General features: G+C 43.0%; 1 protein-coding gene across 1 annotated transcript; it reads left to right on the top strand.

Moving 5' to 3' along the window:
* Window positions 1–340: 340 nt before the first annotated feature.
* LOC125527966 (guanylate kinase 1-like) lies at window positions 341–3399 on the top strand (the record flags this gene model as incomplete). The annotated part of the gene is given in 9 exon segments (XM_048692481.1): window positions 341–430; window positions 934–1010; window positions 1099–1225; window positions 1712–2074; window positions 2148–2269; window positions 2394–2529; window positions 2640–2685; window positions 2767–2875; window positions 2962–3399. Coding segments are annotated over 9 exon segments (1179 nt in total), but the record flags the coding sequence as incomplete, so codon positions are not given.
* Between the last annotated feature and the right edge of the window lie 9505 nt (window positions 3400–12904).

Genomic DNA, 12904 nt, shown 5'->3' with positions numbered 1-12904 from the left:
GAGAGCAAATGAAAGGTTCGCTTCTTCTTTTGGCGGTGGATGTTGGGATGAATTCATCCACCTGGGTCTTATTCTCTGAGTAAATCAATCTACTGTTTAAAATATTTTTCCTGATCATTTGTCTATGCTCACTTTTATGAACAGGACGCGCCAGGCTCGTAGCATCTGCTCCCGATCACGGCTTATTTTATGGTGAGTTCATCACTAGCTTTTTGTGCGCTCCTTTTTCTCTGTTCTTTTGATGTTGTAAGTTAGGTAGCATGTCAAGGAAGATTAGGCGGAGATTATATTAGGTATCATGCCTAACAGAGTCCAAATTTTGGTTTGATGTGATAAACAGGGTGAAGAGGCTCCTGAGTTTCGCGTTGACCGCATCACCTTGGGGTCCAAGGATTGCCAACAGAATGCCATAGTTGTTGGCGATAAGACAGTGAGTCCCTTGAATAAGTCAACTCATATACATATGCTTTCAATTTGATTTTAGATATGTTTGACTGCCACTATTTCTTGTTCATAGTTATTGAAGTCACCACCTCTATTATGTTGCTTGCAAATTAACAAGATTTGAGCTTAGAAAGCTGGCAACAGTTTTGCATCTTTGTGGCTAGATCATGTTGGTTTTGGTAGAGATGTTGCAAGAATGTGTTGCGCTAGAATTGGAACAGCAAGCAAGATATGCCATCCTTTTTATTTTGAGATCAAAAGGAGAGCTGAGCTGTTTGTTTCATTAATAATTATAAAGTTACTGTAGGTATAATGTATGGTACCGAATGACCTTCCTGTACTTATCTGGCTCACTGGCTGCACCAACTTACACCTACTGTTTCCCATATCTTCAGTAAAATAATCTTTTCCCATGTAGCTGCAATGTTTATCATACCAAGGAGCACCCTAAAGTATAAAGCTAGATTGTAACAACACTTTTTTTTGCAGTATGTAATTGGCAGAACAGATGATGACTCAAAGTCAACCTTTGGCATTAAAATTCTGGACAAACTAACTCAGACTTGGTATAGTACTTCTCATTTTTGTTCTTGCCATTTTTATAATTTTCTTGTTTCTTAGTGGATGGTCATTCAACTATTTCTTTTGTGGCAGGATTATGCCGACAGTACTTGGAGCACAGCCTCCATCCAAGTCGCACTCAGCAATTCTTGTAAATGAGGAGAAGATATTGGTTGTTGAGAAGGGCATTTCCTTGAATGATTCCATCTGGTTCCTTGAGGTAACATTACCTAGATTGACAAAGAGCTATCCTTCTTGGTCCGTCTAGTGTTCTTACTTTACAAAAATACAGAGGAAGGATTTGTTACCTTTTTAATGGTGGGCCTGGTGAGCTTCAAGTAAACTTGATACTCTTTGGTTGCCTACACAAACTCAGAGTTACAAACTGAAAAAGTGGTCTTTTTGGTTTGTGCTATCTCACGATGCAGTGTTGTTTGTTTTGTAATGATGTACTTCGTCTTACTGGCAAGCCAGAACTGTATTAGTGGCATGATGGTAACTGGTATCGTGTCTTAGCTCATCTATTGTTCAGTAAATGTAGATCTCTCTTTCTGTGTGTGTGTGTGTGTGTGTGTGGGTGTGTGTGTGTGTAGCACAGGGTATAGTAGACACTGTATATTTTTGCGTGACAATATTTCATGATTATTAATTTTCATTTTTACTAATTGACCTGTCTGAGCTCACCCTCTTTTTCTTTACATCTCAGATAGATACCCCCTTTGTTAAAAAACAGCGGAAAATCAAGGGTTCAGAAGTTGTTTCCTGGAGCAAGGGAGTACTTGGCGTTGCCCAAAAACCAGTTGTGATTAGTGGGCCATCTGGTGTTGGTAAAGGGACGCTGATAGCAAAATTGATGAAAGAGTACCCATTGAAATTTGGGTTCTCTGTTAGCCACACTACAAGGTCTCCAAGGGTGAAGGAAATAGATGGTGTCCACTACCATTTTGCTGGAAGAAGCAAGATGGAACAAGACATAAGTGAGGGGGAATTCCTTGAATTTGCTCATGTTCATGGAAATCTCTATGGGACGAGTATTGAAGCAGTTGAGTCTGTTACTGACGAGGGGAAGGTAAAATCACTTCCACTTCTATACTAGTTTCTGAAAGGTGAGTTATTCATCTTTCCATTGCTTTTCATTGAAGAGGTGCATTCTCGACATTGATGTCCAAGGAGCACGATCTGTGAGGGCTTCTTCTCTTGAAGCAAAATTCATCTTTGTATGCCCTCCGTCATTCGAGGAACTAGAGAAGCGCCTTCGGGCACGGTATATTTGTAGATTATAGTATTTATGCCTTGATAGCCTTAAGCTTTCTTTGTTTGATAATTCAGTTACAACATTATAAGGTGAAGATATGCTTCATTGACACTCTGGTCAATTGGTTATACAGGGGCACAGAAACAGAGGAACAAATCCAAAAGCGTCTAAGGAATGCTCGTGCTGAGCTTGACCAGTCCAATTCACCAGGTCTTTTTGATCATCTTTTGGTGAATGATAACCTTGAATCATGCTATGAGAATTTGAAGGTAGTTACACAGCTCACTGGTTACATAAGCTTTCCTTGCCTGGTTTTTTGAATGCAAGGCACTGTCATCGCGCCCTTTTCTTTGTATTAAATTATTATTGCAACCTGCAGAAGTTGCTTTCACTGAATGATGACCACAAAGATTCAGATGGTTGTTGTAAGTTACATGAAACTTCCTATTTCCAATTATTATTAATGCTTCATTGCGTCAAATTTTAATGTTAAATCTGTGCTTCAGTCATCGAGGATGGGAAAGCAACTGCATGTTATTCTATCCTGTCCAAAACAGAGTCAGAAGTTTTTTTGCAATCTGAAACTGGCGAAGTAGTAAAAGGAGCTGCAAGCTTGTAAGTCACCTTGCCCCTTCTATGTATTGCGTTGGTGTTAACTAATGATATGCTTCTTACTCGTGCATGTTCGAATTTTTGAACAGGCTGGCGGTCGACTTATCCTCTCTCACAGGTGGTGCTCCTGGACGAACAAGAGGTCTTAAGATACACTCAATTAACTCAATTGACAATGGTCTGAAGGGCATTAGATAACCCAAAACATTCTTACAAACGATGTCGCAGAAGTGTTAACTGATGGATTTTGGATCAATTAGTGAGATATAACAGCTTCAGAAACATATTAGTTAGAGAAAGGAAAACATAAGTGGGATTTATTTCCATTTATCATTTGTTCGCCGGAGAGGCGCTTTGTTTGTTCTTTGTACCAGAAAGAGGTGAGGTCATGCCAGAGGGATTGTACCTCTTATTGTTGAGGGTTTGTGTACCTTATATTTGTTCAGTGGAACATATGTCGAGGGCCTATCTGAACCATGTTTTGTTTGTCTGCGAGAATGAAGAAATCAGGTGATGTTATAATGTTAGTCCAATTGCTGCAAATGCATTCCTGTTTCTTTAAATCCTAATATTCAGAACCTGTCTTGGTTATCATGAGGAGTTTCAGAACTTGCCTTTGTGGAAATTGTGACCCTGTTCTACACATGTACTCCCTCCGTTTTTATTTATTTCACATATGAACTTTGACCTAGGTCAAACTTGGTAAACTTAGATCAAGTTTTCTTACAATCTAAACTTTCACAAAAAATATCTATGGTATGAAAATACTGTGACCCTGTTCTACACATCTACTCCCTCCGTTTTTATTTATTTCACATATGAACTTTGACCTAACTTTGTAAACTTAGATCAAGTTTTCTTACAATCTAAACTTTCACAAAATATATATATGGTATGAAAATATATTGAATGATGATTTTATTGGTATCGATTTGGCATTGTGGATGTTAACGTTTTTCCCTATAAATTTGGCCAAAGTTTAGAAGTTTGACCCAAGACAAAGCTAATATGCGAAGTTAACACAAATGGAGGGAGTATATTAGTAAATACCGCATGCTTTTAAAACATAATGATATCATTCTCCAAAATACTCTCTTTGTAAGGAAATATAAGAGCGTTTAGCAGTGATCTAAACGGTTTTATATTTTGTTTTTTCTTTACAGAGGGAGTACAAACACAGCAGATGGAACGATAAATCCATTTGCTTTTGAACCAATCCCCTAAAAGAGCACTTGTACTCTGCAAACAGGTCACAGATATATACAGGCCACACACAAGTCGTCGCAAAAAGCAGAGGCTGCTGTGTCGAGCTAAAATCTGAAGACGTCGCTGCCCACCTCAACTCAACGCACAGGACATGAGGGAGGAAGAGCATGTACATGGCATGTGGATCCAACGGAGGCCAGGTGCGTGTTCCTGGAAAATGACACATGCTAGCATATCAACTCCCCATAGATTATGAGTTTATGACACTAGGAGTACATTGCCGAAAGCTTATGTAACCAGTGAGCTGTGCAACTAGTTACTCTCTCAGGTTTTTTTTACTCTGCATATTAGAATTCTCTGAAGTCAAACTTCACAAAGTTTGACCGTATTTATATGAAAAAATATTAACATCTGTCATGCTAAAGTTATACAATATGAAACTTTAATTCAATGACACATCTATTGATATTGATTTCAGATTGTAAATGTTGGTACTTTTTTCTATAAAGTTGGTCAAACTTTACGAGGCTTGACTTCAGTTAAATTTTATATGCGAACTAAAAAAGACCGGAAGGAGTATACATTCTAGGAATAAATAAATGTAGCAGCAGTATTGGAGAAAGTTCTCTCGAGATTCAATGTAGCAGTCGTATTGCGCCACCTTTGATCGTTTACCGTGAAAATATGGTCAAGTCAACTACATTATTTTTTTCTGATTTGAGGAACTGCAATGCCTATATATTAAGAGGGAATAAATAAAGCATTACAATGCTGGGGTTTAGGTGTCCCGCACCATTGTCTCAAAAAAAAAAGGTGTCCCGCACCAGAATGAAAATGAATGGGTCCAGAATTGTTTTCAACATCAGAAAGCCAATAATTAGAGAGAGCGGGCTGAAGAATATCTTGCCTGATGAGCTGCAAAACAGCAAATTCATGAAGGGCCTTGTGATCAAAGACTCGTCGATTCCGTTCCTTCCACGTGTTCCAAGCAGTGTAGATTGCCGCGGATTTAGCCTTCTTGCTTAAGGCCCTGTTCAGGAACATCCAACTCCGTCAAATACAGGAGCGGACGGAGCGCCATTTTCGCTACTCCCATAAAATACACTATAGGGCGCTCCACTCCGGTCGCTTCAGAAGCGGAGCCGGAGAGCTGCCGAACAGGCTCTAAGTTGGAAGCCATGTCGTTCCACCAGTGGTTGATAGAAGTTGCATTCAAGCGTGGGAGGCAAGTGAAGTTGCATTCGAGAGTGCGAACATATGGGCATTGGAGGATTAAGTGGAAAGGGATTTCATCGTGCTGGTTGCATTGGTCGCTGTGTGGGATGCCTCTAGTTTTCAGATTTTTGTTGGTGAGGATCCTGCCTCTCAGCCACAACCACATAAAAAAGCGACACTTGGGCTCAACATTTGCCGGACATAATTTATCAAACTGCAGGTTGGTGAAGGACCCTATGAATTGGCACTGGTAAGGAAGTAAATAGCATAATTAGGCTAGGGTTTTAGAAAACCACAACTTTTTAAAAAATTCTAATATACTACCACAACTTTGGTTTGCTGTTTCAAAATACTACCATGTTGCACTAATGATCGTGTTGGTTGGTTAAATTTAAGCGCGATTATGGCATATGCGGCCCACTCGTCAGGCTGGTGTGGCTTACAGGTTAACTCCGTTAAACTGAACCGTTATGACAAATGAGGCCCACTTTTTTTTTGAAATGGAGGATCACCCCTGACCTCTACATCAGAATGATATATACAACCATATTATTAAGCAAAGTATCCGAAAGGTCTGCAGTCCAGTTCAAGCTCGCTCGGAGCTAAAAAGGTTAAAAAAAGGTAAAACTTGCCACAATCAGCAAAAATAGGACGAGATGACTAAACACCTAGCCTATTATTGGACCGCATCCAAACCGGTTGTAGATATCTCGAGCTACCATCTCCCACCGGGTAGACCCAATAACCAAAGGCTCACTGGCTTCCGCATGAGTGAATAACAACCACGTATGGATCCAAGTAGTGGCCCTGTAGATAACCCGCAAAAGATTTATATGATTTTTTCTGTTAAAAACCATATCATTTCTGCATTTTCATATAGCCCAAAGTAATGCACATACTCCTATCCAAATATGCCTTGCAGTATTTGACTCTACTCCATTTAGCCACGTCCCAAATAACGTGTGAATACTATTTGGAGAGGTGATATTAAAGGCCATATGAATTGAACGCCACAATAGTTTGGCAGGCAGACAATTGAGAAAGAGGTGTTTAATAGTTTCATCTTGATCACAAAAGCAACATCATGGACTACCCTCCCAACTGCGCTTTGCCAAGTTATCCTTGGTCAGAATCACCTCCTTGTGAACAAACCACATGAAGACATTGATTCTTAAAGGCACTTTAATCTTCCAAATATGTATCGATTTCGGAATTGGACCAAAGTCAATTAAGTCTACATACATAGATTTCACTAAGAAGATCTCGTTCACAGATAGTCTCCAGTGAATAGTATCTGGCTTATCAGAGAGGTGAATGTCCATCAACCCGCACACTAGATGTAGCCATGCGGCCCATCGGTCTCCTACTAAAGATCTCCGGAATTGAGAGTTTTGAGTAGACTGTAACACTGTAGCAACATAAACTTCCTTACGCTGTACAATATTATACAGAGAAGGACCAGGTCAGTTTGGATGGTGCCCTGGGTTCCATACCAGACAAAAATTAATGCCTAGATGTAGCCTGGAAATGCAATTATTTCTGCCTGGCAAGGCACGGTGCGTATGTGGTGTTTGCTTGTTGTCTAGGCCTGAGAAAGCTGGTACTATGCTTTAGGTTGCAATGGCACATAGTCCAATAAAAAAGTATTGTGGAACATATGTAATTAAAATAAAGAAGTACAAGATTAACAAGAGGAAAGAAGCTGCCTGGTTCCCAGGCGTCCGTTTTTGGTTGCCTGGGCTTGGTGCCTCGTGCCTGGACCAGGGAGCAACCCGGGCATGTTGTCGTGTGGGAGAAAATCAAGGTAGCAACCAAACAGACTCCAGACATACTTCACGCAGATGTCCAAGCTAGGCATCCAAACTGACCTGGATATTGTGTGGCTAAAGACGTCCCCCTAACCAAGTATCCTCCCAGAATCTAGTCGAATTACTGTTTCCAATGATGAATTTAGTCCTATGGAAGAAGGCTGCTTTCGTTCTCCTTAACCACTTCCAGAAAGGTGAATCATTGGATTTAACGGTGACCTGGGCCAAGGTCTTAGATTTATTGTAGGTACTTATTATGCAAAATTTGCACCCACGTGCCTTCGGTCTCAGTAGAAAGCCTGTATAGCCATTTACTGAGCAGACATCTATTCTTTATCTCTAAATTCTCAAACTTGAGTCCACCGTGGTTCTTCAATCTACAAATGATATCCCACTTAGTAAGCCTGTACTTTCTCCTTATTTCACCGCATTGCCAAAAAAAATCATGATCGGTAGAAATCTAACCTTTTTCATACCCCTACGGGTACTTCAAAGAAAGACAAAAGGAACATCGGCATACTCGTGAGCACCGAGTTTATCAGTACCAACCGACCACCATAAGACATAAGCTTATCCTTCCAGCAGCTTAGTTTTTTCGAATCGATGTTCAATACGCTTCCACTCCTTGTTAAAAAGCTTGCGATGGTGAATTCGTATGCCTAGATAACTAAACGGTAGGGTACCCAGTTCACATCCGAGCAATTTTCTATAAGCATCTTGTTCATCTTTGGCTTTCTCAAAACAAAACAATTCACTTTTGTTAAAATTAATCTTTAATCCCTTGTTCAAAAAGGCATAGCACGAGCTTCATATTTCCGGCCTTTGCCAGATCATGTTCCATGAAAATTATAGTGTCGTCAGCGTATTGTAGTATGGACACCCCACCATCCGCAATATGTGGCACTAGTCCTCCTACTTGGTCGTCCTCTTTAGCTCTACCTATGCGAATTGCTAACATATCTGCCACTAGAACAAGATAGGAGACATCGGGTCCCCCGGTCTTAGACCCTTTTGTGTTTGGAAGTAATGATCTATGTCATCATTCACTTTATCCTGATGCTGCCTTTTTTACAAATGAATCAATCCGCTTCCTCCAGGAATCATCGAATCCCTTCATACATAAGGCTTGTTGGAGGAATGTCCATTTAACCTTATTGTACGTTTTTTCAAAATCCAGCTTGAAGACCACTCAATCTAGTTTCTTGGAGTGGATTTCATGTAGTGTTTCATATTGGACAACCACACCCTCTAGTATGTTTCTGCTCGACATAAAGGTCGTCTGAGTTGGTTGCACCACATTATGTGCAATCCGCGTCATAAGGTTTGTACCAACTTTAGCAAAAAAAGTTAAAGCTCACATTGAGCAAACATATCGGTCTGAACTGCTTAATACGAACCGCCCCCTTCTTCTTTGGTAACAACGTTATTATTCCAAAGTTTAGGTGTAATAGTTGCAGTTGACCATTAAACAAGTCATGGAACATTGTTACGAGGTCATCCTTAATGACATGCTAACATTTCTTATAAAATTCTGCTCGGAAACCATCCATGCCTAGTGCCTTATTATTATTCATCCATGATATGGTCTCAGACACCTCATTCTCCGAGAATGGTGCGGATAAAATCCCATTCTCGTATGTCCTAGGCCGAGGAATATCCCCTACCATTTGTTCGCCGAGAGATACAAATTGTCTTCAGGAGCACCAAAAGGTTGTTTATAGTAGTTAGAGATGTACAAATTTAGGTTCTCATGTCCTACAATTATATCCTCATCCTGCTTAAGCTGGAAAATTTTCTTCTTTCCGTGTTTTTCATTTGCAATCAAATGAAAAAAAACCGAGTGTTGTCGTCCCCTTGGACGACCTGCCGCACATTAGCTCTAGGTGCCCATTTCATCTCTTCTTCTCTGAGAAGCGCATGTAATTTCTGCTCAGCTTCCGTCTTAAATGCCCGTTCGTCCGCATCTAGTAAGATGGATTCGGCCTTTAGATCAAGTTAATTTGTAAGGTGGATAAGCCTATCTTTTTCCACCTTATAAATCCCGCTTTCATTTTTAGCTCATCCTGTCAGAAACTGCCGCAAATGCCTAATCTTATTTTGCCATCGCTCAATATTCGACATCCCTCCTGTGACCTTAGCCCATTCCCGAGCTATTAGATCAATGAAACACTCTCTCTCAAACCATGCTAGTTTGAAAGAGAAGACATTCTTGTTTCCCACATGGGTCGCTTCCCCAGAGTCAACAAACAAAGGAGTGTGGTCAAAAATTCCTCTCCGTAAAGCTTGCACCGTCACCAAAGGAAACTTCTGTTCCCACTCAATACTGGTGAGAACTCGATCCAACTTCTCATAGGTTGGATTCTACAATGTGTTCGCCCAAGTGAACTGTCTGCCTGTGAGGTCTATCTCCCTCACGTCCATAATTTCGATAATGGTATTAAACACGAACGACCATTTGCCATCAAAGTTATCATTATTATTTTTCTTCTCTCCTTCTAATGATGTTAAAATCACCTCCAACCAAGATAGGTAGCCTCTCATCCCCGCAAACCCACACAAGGTCGGCTAGGAAATCCGACTTGAGTTCCGGTTGTGCGGCTCCATATATGGCAACTAGCACCCATCGAAACCCATCAAATTCTGAGCGCACCTTGAATTTGACGGCAAACTCACCAAGCACAACATTCACCACTTCTAGTGTCCCGCACTTGACCCCAAGTAAAATCCCGTCAGATCTTCCTCTTGGGGGGTAGACAGTGTTGAAAGTGCAACTATCCCTGGGTGTTTTTGGTAATTCCTAACAACATATAGCTCATTGAGCTAATGATATCTCAAGATAAATATTTCAGGAAAGCTCAGTGATTGGCATGGCATGGATTAGAAATGTGTACCCCTCAAAATGCTAAGGACAAAAGATTGGCTCAAGCTCTAAAGCTCAAGACTCTACATTTTAATTTTAGTGATCCAAGATCACATTGAGTCCATAGGAAAAGCCAATACTATTAAAAGGGGATGAGGTGTTGCTTAATGGGTTGTGAGGGAGTCCTGGATTAGGGGGTCTCCGGACAGCCGGACCATATCCTTTGGCCGGACTGTTGGACTATGAAGATACAAGATTGAAGACTCCGTCCCGTGTCCGAATGGGACTCTATTTGGCGTGGAAGGCAAGCTAGGCAATACGGATATGTATATCTCCTCCCTTGTAACCAACTCTGTGTAACCCTAGCCCCCTCCAGTGTCTATATAAACCAGAGGGTTTTAGTCCGTAGGACAACATACAATCATACCATAGGCTAGCTTCTAGGGTTTAGCCTCTACGATCTCGTGGTAGATCAACTCTTGTAATACTCATATCATCAAGAACAATCAAGCAGGACGTAGGGTATTACCTCCATCAAGAGGGCCCGAACCTGGGTAAACATCGTGTCCCCTGCCTCCTGTTACCATCCGCCTTAGACGCATAGTTCGGGAGCCCCTACCCGAGATCCGCCAGTTTTGACCCCGACATTGGTGCTTTCATTGAGAGTTCCACTGTGTCGTCGCCATAAGGTTTGATGACTCCTTCGATCATCGATAACGATGCGGTCCAGGGTGAGGTTTTCCTCCCCAGACAGATCTTTGTATTCGGCGGCTTCGCACTGCGGGCCAATTCGCTTGGCCATCTGGAGCAGATTGAGAGCTATGCCCCTGGCCATCAGGTCAGATTCGGAAACTTGAACTACACGGCCGATATCCGCGGAGACTTGATCTTCGACGGATTCGAGCCCATGTCAGGTGCGCCGCACAGTCACGACGAGCATGACATAACTCTGCCGCCGGATAGTATTCGGGAGATCGCATCTGTAACTACTCCGGCTGTTAATCCGGAGCAAATCGCACCATCCGAGAGCGGAGGGATAGACCCCGCCACGGAGGCCGCGCTCTCAGCGACGATAGAGCTAGATGCTGACTTCACCCCTTACGAGAGCCGTGTTGCCAAACCATTGGATTCACCCGCGGCCACGGACTCTGAGCCGCTTATATCCGTGCCCGTCGAACCCGACTGGGCGCCGATCATGGAGTTCACCTCCACGGATATCTTTCAGCACTCGCCTTTCGGCGATGTGCTAAATTCATTAAGGTCTCTCTCCCTTTCAGGAGAACCTTGGCCGAACTATGTTCGGCTAGAATGCGGACAACGAAGAAATTCGCTGCCCACCCACCACCCACTTGGTAGCCACTGTCGACGACTTAACCGACATGCTTAACTTCGACTCAGAAGACATCGACAGCATGAATGAAGATGCAGGAGACGAACAGGAACCAGCGCCCATAGGGCGCCGGACAACCATTTCATCACATGACATATACATGGTGGATACACCCAAAGAGGGCAATGGCGAAGAGACAGCGGAGGATGCCCCCTTCAAGAAACCCAAGTGCCGACGTCAGCGACGCCGCTCTAAGTCCCGCCATAGCAAAAACAGCGATAACAGCGCAAGAGGAAATAGCAGTCCATTCGACTCTAGAAGAAACGACGACTGCGCCGCCCCGCTGGCAGAGCACGATCAAGATGCAAACGGCAAACACAGTGTGGATCCGGCGTCCGAACACGATGACGCCAAGGATAAACCTCATCAAACCCCGTCCGGGGAGGAAAACAGTCAGGACGAATATGCACACATCATCCCAGAAACACACTTGGAGCAAGAGAACCTCCGCAAAAGGCTTATGGCCACAGCGAGGAGCCTGAAGAAGCAGAAGCAAAGGCTTAAGGCCGCACAAGATACACTCAACAGCAGGTGGAACAAAGTGCTCGACAACGAAACAAAGTATGGTAGAACTTACCACACAAATAGCTATCCAAAGCGCAAACTATTACCTGAATTCGACGATGAGGCCTTAGAGCCCACACAACCAAAAAATGATACGACCAACCGGCCGGATCCACCACCTTGTGACCGCGATAGAGCGGGTAACAAAGTTGCACATAAGTCAACACACGATCTACGTGAGAACTTGCGCCAAAAATCCGGCGCGACCAGATCCATCTATGGATCTAGGAAGCGCGCTCCGGCACAAAATCAAAACCGAATACTACAATCATCCGAACACCATGGCATATCCCAATACAGGGGTGCCGCACACCCCCTATGTTCCACCAATGAGGTGCTGGATCACGAATTCCCAGAAGGATTCGAACCAGTGAATATAGAGGCGTACGACGGGACCACATACCCTGGAGTCTGGATCAAGGACTTTATCCTCCATATTCATATGGCTCGCGGAGACGATCTCCATGTCATTAAATACTTGCCCCTCAAGCTTAAAGGGCCAACTCGGCACTAGCTGAAAAGCCTCCCCGAAAACTCAATTGGAAGTTGGGAGGAGCTCGAGGACGCTTTTCGGGCTAATTTTCAAGGGACTTATGTCCGACCTCCGGATGCAGACGATTTAAGTCATATAATCCAACAGTCCGGAGAGTCTGCCCGAAAGCTTTGGAACAGGTTCCTCACCAAGAAGAACCAAATCGTCGACTGTCCGGACGCCGAAGCCTTAGCAGCTTTTAAACACAGTGTCCGAGACGAATGGATCTCCAGAAACCTCGGCCAAGAAAAACCGAGAACAATGGCAGCCCTAACAAGCCCCATGACCCGCTTTTGCGCGGGCGAAGACAGCTGGTTGGCCCGTAGCAGCACCAGCGACCCAAGCACATCCGAAGTCAGGGATGGCAATGGAAAACCATGACGCAACAAAAACAAGCGTCGAAATAAAGAAGGTAGCCCAGATAATACATCGATAAACTCCAGATTTAGGGGCTCTC

The sequence above is a fragment of the Triticum urartu genome, unplaced genomic scaffold, assembly GCF_003073215.2.
Source record: "Triticum urartu cultivar G1812 unplaced genomic scaffold, Tu2.1 TuUngrouped_contig_4534, whole genome shotgun sequence".
Lineage (NCBI taxonomy): Eukaryota > Viridiplantae > Streptophyta > Magnoliopsida > Poales > Poaceae > Triticum > Triticum urartu.
Note: the sequence above shows the minus strand (reverse complement) of the source record. Positions and strands in the feature narration are given on the sequence as shown.